Source organism: Arctopsyche grandis, chromosome 5 (genome assembly GCF_051622035.1).
Source record: "Arctopsyche grandis isolate Sample6627 chromosome 5, ASM5162203v2, whole genome shotgun sequence".
Taxonomy (NCBI): Eukaryota; Metazoa; Arthropoda; class Insecta; order Trichoptera; family Hydropsychidae; genus Arctopsyche; species Arctopsyche grandis.
In genome coordinates, this window is record NC_135359.1 from 21,230,071 (window position 1) to 21,253,363 (window position 23,293).

The 23,293-nt window shown below is 34.1% G+C and overlaps 2 protein-coding genes across 2 annotated transcripts in view; one reads left to right on the forward strand and one right to left on the reverse strand.

The window, feature by feature from the left end:
- LOC143911562 (ras-like GTP-binding protein Rho1) overlaps nt 1-23,293 on the reverse strand; it is a 147,182-nt gene that overhangs the window by 92,810 nt on the left and 31,079 nt on the right. The window contains exon 2 of the mRNA XM_077430491.1: nt 8,057-8,327. Coding sequence (XP_077286617.1) covers nt 8,057-8,197 — 141 coding nt within the window. The 5' untranslated portion in view covers nt 8,198-8,327. The remainder of the gene's footprint in view (nt 1-8,056; nt 8,328-23,293) is intronic.
- The window catches only part of LOC143911561 (pyrimidodiazepine synthase-like), a 155,988-nt gene that overhangs the window by 5,755 nt on the left and 126,940 nt on the right, over nt 1-23,293 (forward strand). The window lies entirely within an intron of this gene.

Below are 23,293 nucleotides of genomic sequence, written 5' to 3' on the forward strand. Positions count from 1 at the left end.
TTATTCAATAGAAAGAAGCACGACATATTTGGTGTAATAATAATGAATAGACTAGTATAGTTATTATGAACCGAGAAATTTGGCAAAAGAAAATTCAAACCCAATTGATTTCATTCGTACTTAGAATCTCAACTTCAATCCAGAGTTGAATCTTTTAGCTATCGGCAGGGGTCGTCAACCTCCTCCGGGCTATTATCACCGAGTCATGTACAAGTCGTATATAATAATATGATGATATTTCAGAACGATGCGACGGCATATTCAGCATAAACGTTGCGCGTAAATGCGACGTTTCGATAATCTAGCGCAAAGCTTACCGTCGAATATTTCGAGCCATTTGCATTCTGAGCAACGCCACGTACCAAATATTACACGCATTCCGAATGACGAGAAAACACGTCGTTTTGGCGCCTCCTTGGAAATACTGAAAATAACAACAATACCTCCCTCGAAGAAAAATGGATAACTTTCGTACGGAAACGGAGTGAATCGTTATTATATTTAACTAGTTGTTTTACCCGGCTTCGCTCAGTATTTGTAATATAAATAGCTTAAACATGGCGAATCTAATAGTAAATATAATATCGAAAAAAATATGATATTCAACCAATTGAATTGTCGTCATAGAAACTTTGTTTTGTTTACGAAGTTCCCAACCAAAGTATCATAATGTTATTCAAACAGTAATAATACAACGAATTTAGAAATTACTAGTATTCCTCTCAAAGTCACCCAGTATCAGATCGTGACCCTGCCAAACCTCTTCCACTCGACACTCCCGGTATTTGTAATCTATCTAAATAATGAAATTAATCTTCTTCATCAATAGCATTGTATTAATTAATAACATAAGTAAAATAGTATTCGAAAGAAAGTAACGAGAGAAATTCCCACACTCAATTAAAACTAACCTAGACCAAATAAAAACTAACTCACGCAATCAATACCATAATCTAAGCTTATATATGCATCCTTAATAATAATCCTATTAATCCTATTAATAACTTATTTTAATTTTCATTCATAATTAATACCACTAAGATTTTACGAAGACAGAGGGAAACGATAGAAATTCTGCCAAACCATACATAATTAGTCCCAACTATGTACCTATAATTTTCTGTCCTGTCTTTCAATAAGAAAAAAATTTTATCAACCGAATTCATTAAAATTGAGGAAATATTATGTTTCAATCATAGTCGGTAATTAATCAAATTAATTGACTATCAACTTACTAGATTTAGGCAATCTGCGCTAGTATTACACAAATACCATACGTCTCATACCGGTGGCCGTCACCGCATCGAAAGTCGAAAAATCGAAATCTTTATTCTTGTCCGTTTACCATGCATACATATGAAAAGCGGGTAGTATATATGTATGTATATAGGTATGTTGTTCAGGCTGTTCCTCTTGTATCCGGCCCGTTCACATTAAGCAAGGCTGTACGACAAAAAGAGAGAGAATTTCACCACACGCCACTGATATATATTATTACCGTTTACCATGCATACATTCTTTTCGATATTTCGACTTAAGATCTTTCGATTTTCAATCTTTGCTTTCAGATATTTGCTTTTCGATCTTTCGACTTTCGATGCAGTGAACCAGACCCGTCTCATACCATAGTACCCAAATTTAGCCCAATAAAATAAATAAGATGATCAAACAACATTGACATATAATATGATTTACGACTATTAACACAGTAGGATTGTACTTCGCAAATATCGTATTGAATCAAATCTCATACATATTCCAATAATATACATACATACATATATGTTTGTATCTATGTCTATAAAATTCATTTACTATAAAAATCCCAGCTTTTTGGACATCTACATACTAATACGCAAACAAAAACTTTTTTCCCAACAGTCACTTGAATCAACCGAGTTATGTCATATTTCGATGGAATCTTCCCGCGGTTTAAGTAGCCCAGTTGCCTTCCTCGTACATTTTTTTGCGACGAAAAGTACTTATTGAGTGCCCTTTTTTCTGTGTACTTGAACCATGAAAAAGACATCCATGACCCTTTAAAAGGATAAGCGTGTCGTTAAGTTTCACGCTCTGATACGTCGCCCCATTAAGTGGGAGCTATCAACTTTTGATAACGACGCAAACGACCTTTAATTATTTCCATGTACAACAGACATATTATACATACACCCAATATAAGCCGAAAAACATAATCTTTATCATTATATGTTTGGTACAATACACACGCATACATTTAGAATACCGGAACGACAGTAGTCAGATTAATTAATTAAAACCCCTAACCGCAATCAAGTCTCGTTAGGCCAATCGGGTAAGTTTCGTTTATGTAATCGCTTCTGCGAAGCTCATCACTCTCTCAAGGGGATGAAGGACAAAGAAAATTAACAAAAAGTTTATCCCCTACAATCCATACCTGTCTTTCGACCTACCCTCTAACACGGACAAATTTTCATCACAATCTGATAACTCGACATTCATCAACACCCCCTCCCGATTTCATCGAATTGGATTTCATAAAATGTATTTCAATCTATCGATCGGACCTCTTAATATATAGAGATTTGGCATTCGGATCGTTAATTCGAGAAATCGCCGATTATTTGCAGTATAAAATTATGCACAATGTAACGACTCTTTGAAAGGTATGTAAGTGCGGGCAAACATGAAAATAAAAATTTACGAACCCAATGCATTATTATAGGTATATATTATTATTAAGCTCAGTGACAGTTAATCAATTCTGTTTTATTAGACGATAACGCTGAGATGGATACAGATATTAATTATAACATTACATCCAGTGTAAACGATATATAAAGTTTCGTCCCGCAGAAAAATAATAATCTATTGACATCGTTTCGAATATAGATTGCCGAAGATTTAGCGAAATAATGAGAGCTGGTAAAAAATGATAATACTCTTATATCTAATACATACATACATATGTACATACATACATATGTACATACATACATAATATATAAAATAATGAAATACCTTTTATAATAAAAACGAGTCGCACAGTTAAATGTGTTTCATTACATAAAAATATAAAAAGAAAAAACCACTAGCGTATCTATGTTGAATTTCACACTTTTACGTTCGATTACATACATACATAAATACATATGTTTCATTACACTAAGTTGCATTCCTGATATTAGGTGTTGCCTCTTCACTACGGTACAATCACTTTACCCCATGCTGTTTCTATTATAAGATACTCTCTATGATGTAACTCCGACGTCTGATAGGAAAATAAGTAGAATAAAGAGATAAAGTAAAACAATCGCCCAGAAATTAGGAGATCCATCCAAATCAAAAACCAGGTTAAATACAATAGAAATTATATTACACTTGCTTGAACTGAAATTTTAACAAGACTCAAATTGTGTCAGAAGTTTTAATATTAATTTGAATTTATATCTGAAAACAGGATTACATTTATTGTACACATGAGTGTATGCTTTGAATCCACAAAATAGAATATAAAATAAAGTAGTAGTACTAAGCACTAGTAACATTATTTTCTTACTTCTGTGTTCCAATTTTCAATATCAGAAATCGAACAATGAATTTTCAAATTCACGAATCCGATTTTGTTAACAGCTGTCGCAAATGACAGCTGTGGCTTTTTCCATGTATATGTATTATTAACCGCAATAACTGTTGTCTGCCGTATTTTCAATATACATAAAATGTATGCATATACTTACATATATTACATATATCATCAGATAACTTCACTTAATATTCACATAAAATTGTGAATAATAAGACTATTGCGTAGTGTTGTGAAATCGTTTCAATACGAACACCATGAAATTATGCAAAATATTCTATGAAGAATCCACAAATAAATCAGTCAAACAAAAAACTGCAAAATCTGAAATAGATGACCTAGTAGTCAAAACATTGGTACTTAAAAAAACTAGCAGTAAAAAAAATTGGACAGTTATAATGATTCTCGAATCTATTCAGAAAACCAAATAGAAAGCTTAAATTATATATATATATATATATATATATATATATATATATATATATATATATATATATATATATATATACATATATATACATATACATATATATATATATATATATATATATATATATATATATATATATATATATATATATATATATATATATATATACATATATACATATATATATATATATATATATACATATATATATATACATATATATATATATATATATATATATATATATATATATATATATATATATATATATATATATATATATATATATATATATATATATATATATATATATATAAAGACGGTAATCTGTGTGTGTGTGTGTGTGTGTGTGTCCTAACGCTAGCCGAACTTAATGGAATGAATCGATAAAAAGCCTAAACTTTCTATAAATTCTCATTCGGAGTCGAACCGGCAAACTCTCACACGAACACAAATATCCTCTTATAGGTATATCTGAGTTCAGAGACTTAGCCTTGAAACCATCATAGAATATTTAAATGGATTTTTTTAAACATTAATTGAAATGTTTCGTTCTCGCCATAAAACTTAAAGGAGGTTTGTAAAAATACGCAATTATAATAATTTTATTTAGCGAGGTTTTGAATACGCACTTTTTATATTATCCTATTCCGATTCGGATTTCGACTTCGGGTTTTATAATTTTATTATTGCATAATTTAATTGGCATAACCGATTCTTGATTTCTGTTTCAGTTCCGATTCCGATTAATTATTACTATTCATATTGTTACTTTATTTTAAATCATGTATCAATCCGAAAGCACCCGTTGAAATTTCAACGGGCATAAAACTAGTTACATACATACATATATCAACCACCAAATTTATGAATTGTATAAATATAACACTAACGCTACTACTCTGCAATATTTAAAATCAAAACCTTATCGTATGTAATAATTGTCTAATGTGTGCGTGCGTGCGTTTGTACGAAGTAATCGCTGTTAACACCGTGCTCCGTCTCTTTCTACCCTTGAAATCGTATATGGTGGAAAGAGGCGGAGCTTGGTGAGTGCTTACGAAGTACTCACATGATCGGCCAACAAAAACAAATTAATTTATTTTCAAAAATATTAATTAAATTTTAAATTATTAATAATCTTTTCATTCCGTTGATCCGAATTGCGATGACTACTGGTATTAAATATTTTTCAAGCATTTTCTATCCCCACTTGCACAACGCGCGCGCGCACACGTGCTCCGCTTGTTTACATACGCGCGTTCTGATCTCGTTAGACAGATTGCTATCTCCTATTCCCACACAAAAGTGTACATTCTTTGAGAGCAAGACCCAACCCTGCATCTCTTATATTATGGCATTTTTTTTCCTCTTCCTCCACATTTCACGTTGGCAATCTGGCTGATTACTCAAAGGCGTTGTGACCGCGCCCCGCGCGCGCTCCAAATTGCAAATATTGCATGGCTTATCAGACTAAGGTCCAAAACAGAGACACTAAAGCAATAATCCCGGAGCAAAGGCAAGGCCTTTAAAAGTGGGGACTACTCCTAACACCCATCCGACCGCCCGACCACCCACCGAGAGAAGCTGCGTGACGATATTTTTGATGCCACCACCCTTCTCAACATCTAGGATCGCTTGGTTGCGGGGTCACGTAACCCAAGAACCACCACCTTACCCACTGCTAATATAGACTGGTAAAATTGCAGCGCTCCAGATGTTGACGATAATAATCGGAGCAGTATCAAAACGCACTGCATCGTTTTCTAAACTTCGAGCACTATTAAATTATCGTTAATCAGTTCAATTTAGATAAGTATACAAATATGTACATATATTGTAAAGTACACAAAGATAGATCACTCGTCACAGTGAGGAACGGTTGTGTCAATCTACTTTCTTCATCGATCTATAAATATCTTTAAATACTTACGATCGTTTTATTTTCTTTACTTTTTTAAAGCTTACAAATCGGACGATTCTAAGAATCCACTAAAATTCCTCCTTTATCTGTACTATTTTGTATTTTGTTACTATATTCTATTTTTTCCTAAACTTTAAATGTATCGACTATAGATATATAAAAATTTCTCAAGGTTGTTTTGCATACATAGTGCACCCTAATGTAAGGAAAGCGTGCTCGCAATGGATTTTATCTCGGCGGTAATAAAATTATGATAACACACCACCGCTTATTGTAATCACAGATGCTTCCACAACCTATCTATTATACACCCCGATCGTCGTTATCATCATCGCCGAAAGACATCATTGCCTCCACTCGGCCATAATCGTTAAGGACCTGTTGGCAGCGACGACAACTTCGTCCAATATTATCGCAAAACAACTTCAATAAATTTTAATGCACTCCCTAAACGTCTTCAGAATTCGATCGACTTCAAACGATATTCACTTTGAAATTTAACAACATTTGGCAAGCGCAATGAACTATCACAATTACTGTTCTTTGACTGCTTTCTATTAACGTACGTATCGTGTAATATTATACTACATACTATACCTACAACCTGACGTTAACGAATTGAACTCAATAATTGTACACTAGATCGAAATTAGTTGCCAGACTAACTACAGACGATCAAAGACCTATGTATTTGCACAAATTCACAATCTCACACAGTCTGTATGTACATATGTACATATGTAGGTATATGAATCCGTAAGTAGAGAACTGTCTGCAAACACAGGTCGAACGGAAATCAAACAAGTTGGAAACTGGCCGCAAAACCTACCTACATAAATATGTATGTATCTACACATATATAATACATATATACATATACATTTAAATAAATAGGTCAAACTAGCCTTTCGACGAACAGACCAAAATGTGACGACAGACGAATCAAGGATAATAATTTTTTATCGCAAAGTAAAACTAATAAAAGCCTTGTAAAAATAGAACAAACAATCTTTTTATATAATACTAGTTGTTTTACCCGGCTTCGCTCAGTATTTGTAATATAAACAGCTTAAACATGGCGAATCTAATAGTAAATATTCATTTGTTTTTTTATTAAATTTATTTGAATCGAAAAAAATAATATTCAACCAATTGAATTGTCGTCGTAGAAACTTTCTTTTGTTTACGAAGTTCCCTACCAAAGATACAAACTTACAAAGTCAAATTATATATTAGATTTAACTTCATTATATAATGCTTAATCAGCTTATATGAATAATAATGCAGTAAAAGCGTAGTGATATACATACATACATATTTTAGACAACGAATGACGTCAATTTCCACCTCTCTGGAATGATGCTATAATCTAAATATATTCTTGAAATAATAAATATTGATACTTGTACATAATTGAAGTACATATGTATGTATACGTACATACATTTAAACAATTTTTTAAACGAATTGAACGATTCTTTGGATATGTGCGAAAGCGCTTAAAGAGAAAACAAACTAAAATAACACATTATGAATAGCGGCAAAGATGAAACAAGAGGAAGAGTTCCCCAGATATTTAAACCATTCAGATCTTAGCCACGGTGGACTATATGTACTTTGATTTGGTACTTTATATCGTCAGATTCTCCATTTTGAAGCATTTTAATTGATCCTATTGGATCTTTTTAAACGATATTCCAAAAATGAAGTTTCTCTTGCTTTTTATTATACTGAAAAGTCTGATAAGTACTCACCAACGGTAAGAAACAAATTTAATGTCTATTTACCTAAATCCTCCTTCCCTCAAATAAAGATAATATATGTATGTAGGTACAAAAACCGTACACTGCAGATGAACTGAGACACGTATAAATGGACTTTCAAACGACCCGAAAGCAACATCTAAATTTCTCAAAGTGTCTTCGAATACATACATATGTATGTACATACAATCGCACAAACGAGGACATGTTAATGCCGTATAATGACATACCTAAATTACACAAACACACACATAAACAACCTTGAAGGTTTAAATCTGCTCAAAGCGCATAGTTCCACACAAACTCTCCGACACGTTCACTTCAATTTAATTAAAACAAAACACCGCCATTTCAAAATCACAAAAGCGACTGACCTCATTAAAATTGTCCGAGATGAATCTCTGCACGAGCGCCGTCTTCCCGCACTGGGTATCTCCTACGATCACCACTTTCACCTCCATCTCCTCGGAGTCCCTGTTGATGGCGTCGGCCATTTTGTTCTTGTTGGACCACATGGCGAAAGTACACGAAACGTATCACCGATATGAAGATATCACAAACGATTCACCATAACAGAACGGACCGATCCCGCGCACTAGCACATCACAATTCACGGCTATCAAACGGCAGCAGCATCACACGAATCTGTAACAAAAAAAAAGATATGCATAAACATACACACGTACATACATACATATATACTCATCAGATGCAAGTTTCAATTTATCCGCGATAGTGTAAACTGGGCGTGCGCTTAGTTTGCACTGCTCGGTGGTATCAAAGGATCGTGTTATTGCAGTCGCGTGTAAACCGACAGGCGGACTCCGTTTAAATACCTCAAAGGCCGGTTCAAAGGCAAGACGAGGCGAAAGGGTTAATTTCGAGATCGATTCGAAGTTTGCAGACGCCTCGGAGCTATTCAACTTGCAGGAACTCGAAATAATAATAATAAAAAAGGCCGCGAAAGTTAGTGAGTGCGCGCACTGGCAGCACCCCCCAGGCGATCGAAAGTATTCTCTTTCCGAATAATTGTATGCAAAACGAGAAAATTATTCGCAATAAGCGTATAAATAAATATTGATTAACGATTCTAACAAGGAAATGATTCGTTCTAATGTTGCCCAGCTAGAAAATTATTTTTTATATATGGCTATCGAATTTATAACTGGGTATAAATGTAGGAGCATGGTTGATAGTTATCACTATATATACATATATGTACATATTTACATATAAATATATACATATACATGTGTAATTTAAAGATCATTTACACTCTCATGTATCCACACTATATATTACGCAATGTAATTCATCTCAAGTGTCAGATAGTACGAACCACATATTATTAGATATCAGAAATGTAGGACGTGTTTTCATTCATACATGTGTATACAATTTCATGTGTTTTCTTATTATATAAACAGATGCGCCTCTGTGCGCTGAATTTTTTTGCGGTTTTCATCGTCACACTTTTCAGTTTTATTTAATGGCTTATGAATATTTAATATAAACGTTGGGAATTCATATTATACGTATACGGAGCGATAGCATTTCGTATGCAGACGACCTTCTCGACGACGAAGGAAAATGTTTTCAGCACTAAATGACGACTCTACCCCCACCCCCCTTTCTCCTTACATCTCCCTCTATTTTTTGCATCGGAAAAACAGAAAATTGCTAGGGTGTTTCCGTGCAACCCCATCCCTACGTGAACAGCACTGTGAATGAGATTTTTTTACGTAGATCGTCGTCGAAATCGAAAAGCCTCGATAATAAAGCGGAAAAGCCGCCGGAAATTTATAATAGAACAACCTTATTTTCTCAGTGCACGCTAATGGGGTTAAGTGAGTTTTCCCACTCAAGTCAAAACAGAAATCAAATCGTTATATTGTAGGTCAAAAGTTACACAAGAGACGGTATACACACAAATCGCCAATATTTTTACAAGCCATTAAATTACATTCTGCTTGAACTGGCTCAATCCAATTTGCGACTTTTCCACTTGATAGATACTCCACGATCTACATTCTATTTTTACACACTTTTCACTACGAAACTAGCATTAAACATTCGAGAAACAACTTTCAATTCAAAACCTTCCTTCCAGACTACCATAAAATGCACACGAAATCTACACAGTATTTACTTTAAAGTTGTTGGAACTTCTTCGAACTGAGAATCATTATAAACATTTCACAAGCATGTTTCCAACATAGATTCTTTCTTGTATATACATACATATGTATATCCTACTATAAATAAATAAATATCCAATACAACTACATATATAACTACAAAAAAAAATAAAGTAAAAAACAATCATGACAAATATATTTTTAATTATTATATATGTATATGTAACTATACACTTAGATTGACAATAACGTTATATGCTAAAGATTCAAAAAGCTTCCTAAAGCTATTTCTATAATGTTGTAATTTAAATCTAATGCTCAAAGAGAAAGCTATTACATTAATGTGAGAGCGCTAAAGTGTTGCTCAGTTTTTATATATGTACATACATACATATGTATGTACATACATATTATACATACAATTCAAAACTAAACTTTCCTCATCTTTGGCGAAATCATATTCCTAGCACAGATTATATGTACATACATACATACATACATATATACAGCCTTCAACTGTAGGTTTTTTCTCATGAAAAATTCACCCGTCGATGATTAGCACCGGATAATTTACATGTACAGTGGCTCTTATATGATCCTGAAGAAGACGTGGCGACGAAGATAAGTGGCCGTCGATCGCCATTTGAGACAAGCCAATAAATAGTTTTGCAAACTCGTAAAAAAAATAAGTTCGACGACGATTTGGCCGGGAAAGTATTAAGCATTCAGGTCGCAGAGAATACGACACGAGTTCTGAGGAAGGAAACCGGCTTCGTTTTGTGCCGCCACTGGGTTGTGCCGGGATAGACGTGATCCCATCGCGAACAGATCCACCATTTCTAATACACTTCTTTTCCACTCGGCCACGTTCCATTGTGTACAAATTTGTACCCAAGTATGTACACCGGGAAAGCTACAATGTCAAATTCAATAAACCTGTAATTTTATTTTTGATATCGTACTAAATTGTCCATAAACTTTTAGTTCTTTAAGTTTACAATTTTTTGTTCTAATTTTTATATTGTTATATTTTCTTTTATTTCGTTATTTATTTTTGTATGTTAACTTTTTCTTCTTTGTTATTTTATTTTATTGTTGTTATCTTGAATGTTTTATTTATTTTTAACATACATAATTATATAATCTATAGCATGTTATATTTAAGTCAAACCCCTTGGGTCTATCGGCTTCGCCGCCTCCCCCAAGTATCGTATATGTATAATAATTGTATAATGCGTGTAGATATGTGAAATTCGGTCCGTTACATGCTACGTCACTCTTCCCTTGGAATCGTATTCGTGGAAAGAGACGCGGCATAATGTGGGCTTCGCGCATTTCACTTTGTTTATATTATAATACTTAAATTTAACTAATTTTTTTGAAAAAAAATCGTATTTTTAATTTATTCTTTTGTTTATGTCGGCCGATCAAATGGCGGCTTCCATTGATCCGAATTGCGATATATAAATAAATATGTAATGAAATACATGTGTAAATTTGAGTTCACAGCAGATACAATAAAAATAAACTTTTGTGGATTTACAATAAATAAAAAAATATTATATATTCCATCTAAAATTAAGTCTATCAAATATGAGTTCAAGAAATTTCAAAAAAAGTGTGAATGGTTTCTTAACGTTGATTGTCATGGTAAATAGCAACGTGAGATTTCTAATGAAGTGCTGATTCACTTTTGTTGAACCCTTTTATTGTGTAATTTAAAGGTTTCAATTAATATTCCCGACATTTTACATCGGTTAGTTTATATCAAAGAAAATTGTAGTATTGACTTGGAATAATGAAGTAAAAGGTATTATAAGGTCCAATTTTTAATAAATCAATTCTAATCCAAATGACCCGAACAAAAAAAAAGAGGCAAAGAAAAAAACATTAGTCACCCAATTGAATTACGTTACAATGGAAACATTCACAAAGAAAGGAAGCTGCTTTACACAAAGGAAACGTTCACATCGGACCCCACGTCCGAACGAATTATCAAATGAATAGTCTCCGACGCAGAAATTATTAAATTCGTCCATCGAATAAACGACGATAAAACGACAATGAATACGATGGCAGCAGTGGCAGCTATAGCAGCAAAGCTTATATAGGTACATGTGTACATACATACATATGTATGTATATACAAAGAGACGCTCAAATGAATGTAAAGAGCTTCGTTACATTCTAGCAACACTAAAGAGTCCAAAACGCAGACTAAACGGTTGAAATTTGTCTACAAAATTGCAGCACTTCATCAAGCATGGCATGTCTGGATGCAACTAGCTGCGAAACAAACTAACGAAAAGCCACCATTTTGTACGTCTGCGCAATAAAATGAAGATTAAATTGAAAATAAAACACCCAATACGAACGTTAATTCAACTGATAATAAATCAAGTCTAGAAAATATTCGTCATAGATGGAAGCAAATTTGTTACTCTACAGCAGTGGTTCTTAACCTTTTCAATGAGCCGCACCCCTTTGAATTTTAAAATATGTTCCCGCACTACCTTGAAAAATGAGTTTTGGAATTTTTAATTTAGAAAAATACATTTATTGTAAGCTTTTTTTTTACTTAGCGCACAGATATACCACTTGATAGGATACTTTTAACAAGGACTTGTTGTTGGACAAAGGAGAATTGTTGCGCCACATAATTTTCTGATTGTACCGCTGGCATCAAATCGAGAATACTTTGGCTTCAAGATGTTCAGACTATGACCTGCACCTTCACCACCATGCAAATTGTTGAAATGTTCTAACAACTTTGAAGGTTGGAAGAAAGATTGGAGTTTGAAGACATCTTAGAACATAAGATGCATTGAGGTCGTTGTGTACCATATTTTTATGTTGTACAAGTGAATCCGTAACCAACATAATCGTCTTTCCACTGGCGTTTTTTTGACATGACGGGGTTTACTATGGTCAAATAATAATTAATAAATAATAATAAGAAACGTATAAATAATAATTAGAAGAACGTATAAAATAATAATGATATGTACTTCAAAATTTTGAGAGAAAAATTCTTACTTTTGTGTGATCATTAATATCCTATTCGGGCTTACTGAACAATTAAGTATGTATTTGTTTGCTTTAAAATGGTAGATACCGTTTGCAATCCAACTTTCATGTGTTTTTTTATCCATCTATCTATCTATCTATAGTTTTTTACTATCTGCCACTGTCGCAAAAACAATTGTAAACAGTATACCCGTGGAGACGACGGTGTGCGTCTCCACTGAGAAAATTGAGAAAACTGTCGTTATTATTTGCGAGAAATGTGGAGAGAGTTTGACGCGATATTCTGCATTAATTATATTATTTTAGTTACAGCTACCCAAGCGCTTTCGTTACGAATAAAATTGGCCGATGTCATCGAATATTAAAATAGTTTTCAAATATCACAAAACTACGTTTATATTGTTAGAAGCGCCTCCCGCACCCCCTGATATGCCTTCTCGCACCCCATGGGGTGCCCGCACTTCGGTTAAGAACCACTGCTCTACAGTAACGATACACGAGGTGTATTGTACCATCAACCAGCATTTGATTGCGACTTTCAGAACAGATTGTTGGTTAAGTATCGCAGCAGAGAGGTGGCGCCACCATCTTCGTCACCGCCATTTTAAGTAGCGCCAGCGCCACCTCTGAAATTCGTTCCGAAAGATTCATCTGGCACTACGAGCTAATTACAAAAGTCCATTACGATTTTCAATAGTGTGTGGACGTGTATGAAACGCCGCAATGGTACTATATCGATACGCAGATCACGTACCGGCTTAATGAACGATACTATCGTATCGCGTACAACAAACACACGCCGTTCGTAATTGAGTGAGCCAATTACGCACTATCCGATGAATCAGAGATCGACCCGATGAAGTATAGTTAGCTCAAACGCGACGATGTTACGAGAATTCAATATAAATTTTCATCGAGTATCAACACAACATATACATACGAACATGCATATTTATAATGTCGTTTCATTCTACAATACGGCATATTACACTATCAATATTTTCAAGCGATCCGTATTGATAGTGTAATACTCCCCAATAAGAATAATACAACAATATTTGTCAGCTAATATATACATATGTACATAAATATTTCTCTTATTTCAGTGTACATACATATGTATGTATGTTTGATGCGCACCAATTATGATCGGATAAAACAAGTACTTGAATTCACATATAAATTTCCACTTCAAATACTATGAATAAAGGCATAAGTTATGAACATTTCAATGGGATTGGGACAAGTGTATAAAATTACATTTTTGTAATATAATATGAAAAATTGACGATAGGTATCACAGCGCAAAGAATAAAAAAGGCGAAACTGGGAATTGTATTTGATCGCGAAAGCTCTTATTTTCGGTAATCGGGTGTAAATCTTTTTCATCCTACAGTATTTTATATCGCTTCAACCCTCAGTCGACTTCGCTATAAAAAATGATGAAATAAATTCAGCGCCGCGTAAATACTGGGATAAAACCCTAGACAAAAACTACATTGTATGTTACGAGATCGATATTCATATAACAAATCAAAGGTGCAAAAACATTTCTTTATACTGAAAGTTTCATTATAATTTGTAATAATAATTGGATATTATAATTAAGCAATATGAAAAGAAAACCCTCGCACTGAAATATCGTAAAATTATTTTTCAAAAAAAAATCAACTCCACGGGTAAAAAGTTAAAATTTTCCAACGATGTTCAACGAAGGTTAAAGATTCACGTAGACGTTACTACGGAGAGGTTTTTCTTTTCATTTTATTAGAAAACCTCGGCGCAGATGAAATCTTAAATTTTACGATTCAGCCCTGTCCTTAATGCTAATATCTCGCAGGCTTTCACGCTGAAATACGACAGTCATATATTGTATATAAAAATATATAATACACGTAACAAACTTAAAACGAAAAAATTCCAGTACTTACACACAGCCCCCAAAGAAACGACGACAATAGCCCCGATAAAAAAAGTCAAGCGCGTACTTATCTATACATATTAATATTTATTATTTAATTGATTCCGAGTAACACACACACACACACACACTCGGTACTACATAAATACATACAACATTCTGAAAGAATTACATACACTTCGGGATATTCGTGCTGAACGTTTTCGTGAGCGATAACAACTTACGCACAATTCGCGTGACTCTTAAACGCTCCGGGAACAAACCCTACGTGCTTGATTTATTTCCCGGGAAATATCTCGGAATTACGAAACCGCAGATAAAATAGTTGCTTCAGCACACGTACCAACGTAACGCCGTACACATTTTACGATTATCATATTTTCTTTTGAAAAGTGTATTATAATTTTATTCCAGTGTTCCCGGTTAGAGGACGTTTGAAGTGCACACGTTGCGCGTTGAACCCGCGCGCGCTCGTAGTTAAAACCCGGTAACGTATGGGGTTTTCGACCACGATAAAAGTGGAAAATGTCATAAATCCCTCCCAACAACCCACCAACCCCCCTCAACCGTTCAAAGAACTCTTCAATATACAACTGGAATGGAACGACGAAACGGGATGCAGGATAGCAATCGGGAACGATATCGTAACAATGCGATGTTTACGATACGCCATTTTATTTATTTTCAAATCGAACCTTGGATAGGAAACGGCGATTTTTCTGTGCATCCATTGTTGAAAACACTGGAAGGTTCTACGTGACTATAACTCAACGAATAGAGACGTAGCAATATAATCAAAAATAAATATTTTTTTAATACTTTCATGAAGGGTATGATTAATCTGGATAGAGCACATTCTTCCTGTTGTGACAGTGCGAGGTACAAACAGTACCAATAACAGAAACGTCAATAAACTCAAGTCAGAAATGTATCCATCCTCTGCGTCAGGGGGCCCCAACCTGGTACATAACGTCTTTTGTTTTCAACTTAAGCTGTTTCCAAATTCCAAAATTCATTGTTTTCGATGTACCCCAATACACGTTAGGTATAAATTCCGTATACAAAATTATTACACATGCGCAAATTTGTTCAAACTGGATTGCAATAAGATTTTTTTTCATCCGGCCATCCTTACATTTTGAAATTTCGAACCAGCCTATTTCCCAAAAAAGTTGTGGACCCTGCTCTACATCCGTTCACGCTTTATCAGCTTCAAAAAGGGGTATTATATGCAGAATGAGGCTCACATGTTCTTCATATTCAATGATTCAACATTGATATTGTTAATGAAAATCCATTCACTCCATCGAAACCGTATTTGTAGAATGAAAACATTTTTTTCTAAGCTACATAATTAAAAAAAATATATATATTTATTCAGGTATAGACTATTTAAAAACACAGTATGTATTTGCAGTTATAATATCTGAAAATTGTAAACAGCTTAGTTGAATCAAGCTTTACAAGGTGCTCTCGTTCGTCGGAATACTCTAAAATAAACGTAAATTCGAGCACGTTTCCGCTCCGACAAAATGACAAAATTGAGCCAACATAAGTGGAACGTGAAATCGACGGAACTGAGCGATTTTGTCGTTAGTTTCGCCGTTTAAAAACCAACAGGGATTATTTACAAAAAAGAGCACAATAGATGGCGCCACTCTATTTAAAACTAAGCTGTTGTTCGTGACGCGCATTTAACCGCTTTGTTTGAATCGTGACGATACGCCAATTTCGACAGCGAATATATTCATCCGTGAGAAAAACGCTGCCACCAAATCGTCACTTGAAAAAAGGGCCACATCTGATGCACAACCTACAGACATGAAAACTTCTCAAAAATGGATTTATTATTGTAATTTTTATACACTTTATATCGATCATCGATTGGGTGCACTTTTAGACTTACTATTGCGAAATATAGTACTTACTATGCGAAATATAGTACTTCAGAGCAAACATTAGTTTGGCAAAGCAAACTGAGATACCTATTTGTTGTTTGTAAACAAGAAACAGTGGCCCATGGCGAACGCTATGTTTGGTCAAGCAAACTAGACCGCCCGACAAACACGTGTACTTGGTATATTATATTTATACCCGTTAATATTTTACATAGATAAAACGCCTGTCAGTAGATGCGTATTTATGTATATAATAAATACATAGCTAATGCGACAGCGATTGATGAAAATAAACAAAGCGTTTCAAACGCGTTAATAAAATACACAAAACCAAATAGCCAGTGCTACGCAGAATTAATTAAAAGAAAATCATTTGAAACATCATAACTGGTTTTCAAATCGCACAAACATAAAAGCAAATTTTAAATACATTTCAAATTAATATAAATAATGCTTTGAAATTATTTATTAATAAAATAATTCCACTGGCATAATGATTTTGCGATCGCGTAATGAAGCCTTCACATTTTAAACAAAAATACGAAATGTGTGCTTTCAGCGAAATAAATTTAAGCTTACAAAGTTTGCATAGTGTAAACATGTCGACAATGTCTCCCATACTTTTTATGTCGCAGAATTCTTTCGGAATTTTAATACACTGACGCATAGCTCATGAGAAATATTACGTAAATTCAAAAAAATCAATGATGAAAAAATATTTTATGCTGTTATTTTTTCACAAATTATATAATATTTTTCACATAGTATAATCAATATGTATTTGCATATTTGGTGGAAAATGCTTTTTTCTTCCATGTAGGTACATACATACATTTGTACTTACATACATACATTTGTCTTACCGGCGCTCTTACCAAATATTATTTTAATATATGTATATCATCCATTAAAATAATTTTTATCATATTAAAATAAAATGAACTTTTCAATATATTTATGTATATATTTAAGTTTCACCAGTATTATTTTGATAAGTTGAAACGTATGTTGATAGTTGAAACGTATGTTGATAGTTGAAACGTATGCATGTAGTAGTTCTGGATGAAACGTCACTGGACAATGTTCCTTTTACACCATCGCACTCCTCCTTCATTACACACGTGGGATGGGATTGGACAACAACGTGGGGGGGAGAGAAAGAGTATTTGAATTGCTAATTCCGGGATGCGCGTCCGCGGTTTCCGGGTCGCGAGAAGGACTCGGCAAATTGCGACGGTTATTGCCGGTTTGTCGTGAACACTTGACGGCCTTGCCGAAGTGGCCGTAAAACTATAACGGTTTATTGATAAACTTTATGCGGAGCTGAGGGTCGGTACTGGTGGGAGGAGACGGGTGAGCAGAGGAACGGTACGGGTCCAGAGACACGTAACGAGGGTGTAAAACCCGAACGCGGAATCCGGAAAACGGATCATACCGCACGTATGTATGTATGTACGCATATGCACACACGAGTGTGCCCCGCCAAAATTAAACTTTTTTCCATAAAGGACATTGTATTATGGGGGACGGTTTAAAAGCAGCGGTCGACAACGCTATGAAAGGTTATTTCGGTTCATAAATATAAATCTAAGCTTTTAACCTTTTACGGTAGCAAGGCTCTCTGGTTTACCGTCATTTGAAGTTGGAGTTGGTCGCAAGACGACCAAGCTTTACCATTTTCGGAAGGGATTAAAACCAATGACAGGTTATTTAGCTACATGCTCGTCGTGTATCTTGGGTTTTAAAGCACTATTTTTGACAATATCGAAGACAAGATACATATGTATACATACAGCTGAAAATATATACCTAAAAAAAGTCATCGAAAAATATTACCGTACATTGTAAATGTTTTTATTGCCTCTGTTGTATTATGACTTATCAAACTCGACAGATTTATAACTGACATTTTAAAAATTCGAAGCTCAAGCTATAGATAAAAAAACGTCAACTCTATAACACGCATCAATTTAACAAATTTTATATGTTAAAATAGCTACATACATATGAATATTACAGAATATTTGGAAACCAATCCATGTATATACATTTAAAAAATATATGTAGTTTGTTTTACATATTACTCGTATTAGCTAAACAATTTTCATTGTTAAGAATGATAAACTTCCTTCCATTATTTCTCCTTTTCAGAATATCACATAGCAGAATTATGTACTTTCCATATTTCAACATGTGTACTTAATGACGAACGATCGAGAACAAATAAAAAATAGCGGTCCGCTCAAGAGTATAGTCGATCCTTTGCTAGCTAGCAGGTTTAAAAGATGATATCGATTCCTAGCAAATAATTATTTATGTAGTACTAGTAAGGCATAACTACTTGTGATCGAACTGCCTAACTAGTAACTACATATGTAACTACGTAACTACATATTTGAGTTTGAATCGATTATCGGCAGCAATCGCACGTGTGTCGACTTATCGTGCCGAATCTTGCGCCAATATTTTTATTTTTTCAAATTGTAACAATTATAATGAAGAAATTAAACGAAGCTATAAAACAACAAACTATAATCCTGGAGATACTAGCAAGTGGTAACATGCTTACCACTGCCAAATCCAAATGTATCAAAGAATCCGTACAAAGATTGTTGGATATTTTAACTGATGAGATCTCCGACAAACGAACACCACTCGCATCTCAAACTCAGCTGTTCTCCGAAGTAGCGGCTTCAAGCTCCGGATCCAGACACTTGAAGGTGGCGAACACGGGGATCGCAGCTAAATCTCCATCTCCCGCTGTAATCATATACCCCTGCAAGGATTCTGGAATTTCCAGTTCTGAAGCAACACAAGCCACTCTCCAAGCAGCAATTAACCCCACTAAAATAGGTGCTAAAGTAATAGGTTTAAAAAAGGTCAGTAACAATGGTTTGGTGATTTTTACAAACTCTATCATAGACTGCGAATTAATTGCAAAGTGTAATGAAATTAATTTGGCTAAGCTAAATGTAGTATTCCCGAAAAAGCGTTGGCCAAAAATTATTGTTAAATACGTTCCTAGAGATGTACCCGACGACAGAATTATGAAAATTTTGATAGAAGACTTCGGAACTGACGTCTCTAATAACATTAAATTCAGTCACCTAGCGGGTTCTCGGGAAGGGCCCACCTGCCACAGAGTGTATTCCACTTCGCCAGCACTCCGAAAAAAACTTGTAAACCAAGGAAGATGCTTCATAGACTGGAATTCGTGCAGGATCGATGACTACATTAGCGTGCTTAAATGCTCACGCTGCTGCAACTTCGGGCACTCTATAAAATATTGCAAAGAGGAAAAACCAAATTGTTCTTACTGTGCTTCTTCTGGTCATCTAGTTTCAAATTGTCCATCTACATCGAACCCGCCCAAATGCTTCAATTGTACTATAACTAACAAACCCAGCAATCATATGACAAGAATCAACCAGTGCCCTGAACTTAAAAACCAGCTCACCATTATGATCAATAAAACGGATTATGGCTACTAACATCAATAGAAATAACTTCTACATTAATGCTTATCTTGAAATTAAAATTATGTATACGAATATCTCCTCAATAATTCCCAAATTCAGTGAGTTTCAACTTTACATAATTAATAACAATCCCGATATAATATTAATAAGTGAATCGTGGCTAAATAATAACATACCTGACAGTGTCGTAGAAATTCCTAATTTTGCTATTTATAGATCCGATAGGGAAGATAGAAGAGGAGGAGGTGTTTGCATTTATGTAAAAATTTCTTCTAATAATCCATGTATTGTGGTTGAAAGATTTTTACCATCCAATATCTCAATATCAGGCATCGAACACTTGTGGTTAAAGGTTTGTTTTAACTGCTGCGAATTTATCTTAGCGTGTATTTATAGACCTCCCACTTCCACATTTGAGGAAGACATCAAACTTTTCAACGTCATCGCCAATGAAGGATGTAAAAGCTGTCCAACGCTGATTTTTGGAGACTTCAACTTTCCTACCATTAACTGGAAGTTTCTCAGCCCAGTTGGTCTTTCCGGCTCTGCAGCTGAGTTTCTTGATTGCATCGCAAATTCAGGACTAAATCAACTGGTAGACTTCCCTACTCGTTTTCGAGGATGTAATCGACCATCGACATTGGACCTAGTTTTCTCAAACTCCCACAATTTCTTATCATCGATTCTCTCTGACTCCCCAATTGGTCTAAGTGATCATATTACAATTAACTCTCTGATTCAATGGTGTGATCGATCCCAATGTAAACCTCAAACTGATCCTTTCTTAAAGCGTAACTTTAAATTAGCCGACTATGAGAAATTGAATGATTTTTTTATAGACAGCGATTGGTCATTTTTAGAACTCGAAATTAATATTCATTCTAAGTGGGATTCTTTTTATCATATTATAAATGCTGGCATACAAAAATTTGTTCCTTTCCTTAAACCATTCAAATCCAAATGTAAACCGTGGATCAATAAACCTATATTGATTCTGATTAAAGAAAAACGGAAACTTTGGAACATTTATGCTAAACATAAAACCCATGAGGGTTATGCTAATTATAGAAAACTTAATAATGAAGTCACTAAACAAATAAGAAACTCAAAGCGTGACTTTGAACTTTCAATCGCTTCTGGCGATTGCAAAGTTTTCTTTAAATACTTAAACTCTAACCTAAAATCTAAAATTGTAGTTTCCACAATCATGAATGAAAAAAAGGAGCTTATTACGGATCCCCTCTTAATAGCCAACACTTTTGCTAAGGCCTTTAGCAACTCATTCATCAAAGAAGACTCTACAAATCTGCTGATGCTTCCTAACTTGTCCCGAAATTCAACAGTAATTAATAATATAATGTTTTCCGAAAAAGTCGTTTCAGAGGTTTTACACAACCTTGGAGACAACTCCGCCCCTGGTAATGATAACTTACCTTCACTTTTTTTTAAAAAAACTGCTCTATCCATATCTCGTCCCCTCTTTAAACTCTTCAATCATTCCTTTATATCTTCCTTTATACCCAACGAATGGAAAACTTCTAACATTATTCCTATCTACAAAAAGGGAAACAAATTAGAAGCCACTAATTATCGTCCTATCAGTCTTTCACCCATTTTGCTAAAATGTTTTGAAAAAATCATCGCCTCTCAACTGACTAAATTTCTTGAGTCTTGTAACCTTTTATCTAAATACCAGCATGGTTTTATAAAAGGCCGATCAGTACTGAGTAACCTTTTAACCGTGCACAATGATTGGTCTCTCCTTCTTAATAATAATATACCCGTAGATGTCGTCTATCTTGACTTCGAAAAAGCCTTTGATAGAGTTCCTATCGATCGGCTTTTACTAAAAATCGAGCATATAGGTGTGAGAGGAAGGCTACTTGACTGGATCAGAGTGTTTTTAAAGTCTAGATACTTCTCGGTGAGGATTGGATCCTGCTCTTCAGAATCTCATCCCGTCCTTAGTGGTGTTCCCCAAGGCTCTGTTTTAGGGCCAATTCTTTTTTTAATTTTTATTAATGATATAGCAAATGACCTCACTTGTAAATATTCTATTTTCGCTGACGACATTAAACTTTATTGTCCTGCCAACTCAGATGGCAGAAATTCCCTTCAAAGCGATTTGGACACAATTGTCACGTGGTCTAAAACTTGGCTTTTAACTTTAAATGTTAAGAAATGCTCTGTTCTCCACCTAGGAAATAATAACCCAAATCTTTCCTACAAAATAAACAGCCTTTTCCTGAATTGCGTCCAATACCAATTAGACCTAGGTATCATCACCACTTGCGACCTAAAATGGTCCGCTCATATAAATCATATTGTCAACAAAACTTACTCATTTTTGTATGTTATAAAGCGGGTATTCAATTTTCTAAATTTAACTATTTTAACAAAAATATATAAAACTTTCATCAGACCTAGACTTGAATACGCTTTTTGCATATGGAATCCTCATTTTAAAAAGGATATTACATGTATTGAAAGGGTTCAAAGGAGAATTTCAAAGATTCCTTCTGAACTCAAATCACTTTCTTATAATGAAAGATTGAAAATAATGAATCTCACTACATTGGAGACGAGAAGATCTAGAGGTGACTTAATCGAAGTCTATAAAATTCTTAATAATCACTATAATTGTCATATGTCTAATGTTATTTCATTCAACATAAACACTCACCTCAGAGGTCACACGCTTAGACTCCAAAAAGATAAATCTAATAAATTGATCAGAGATACATTCTTTTCTAACAGAGTGGTTTCAGTTTGGAATAGTCTTCCCAACGATTTAGTAACCTCTATTAATATTAATATTTTTAAGAATAAACTTGATACTTTTTTTAAAACCAAAGGATTTTTGTGATTCTTCTTTCCCATAATCATATTTCAGTATTTTTATCTTTTTTTGTTTATTTATTTTATATATTTTTTTTCTTGTCTTATTTTATTTTATTTTAATATTGTTTTTTTTTAATGTATTTTAATTTTTCTCATTGTTTTATTGCATATATGTATAATTTGTAAAATTATGTTTATTCAAACCCCTTGGGCCTATCGGCTTTGCCGCCTCCCCCAAGTATATTAAATAAATAAATAAAATAAATAAATATGTAAATAATTACTTGCTAGCAATCGATCTCATCTT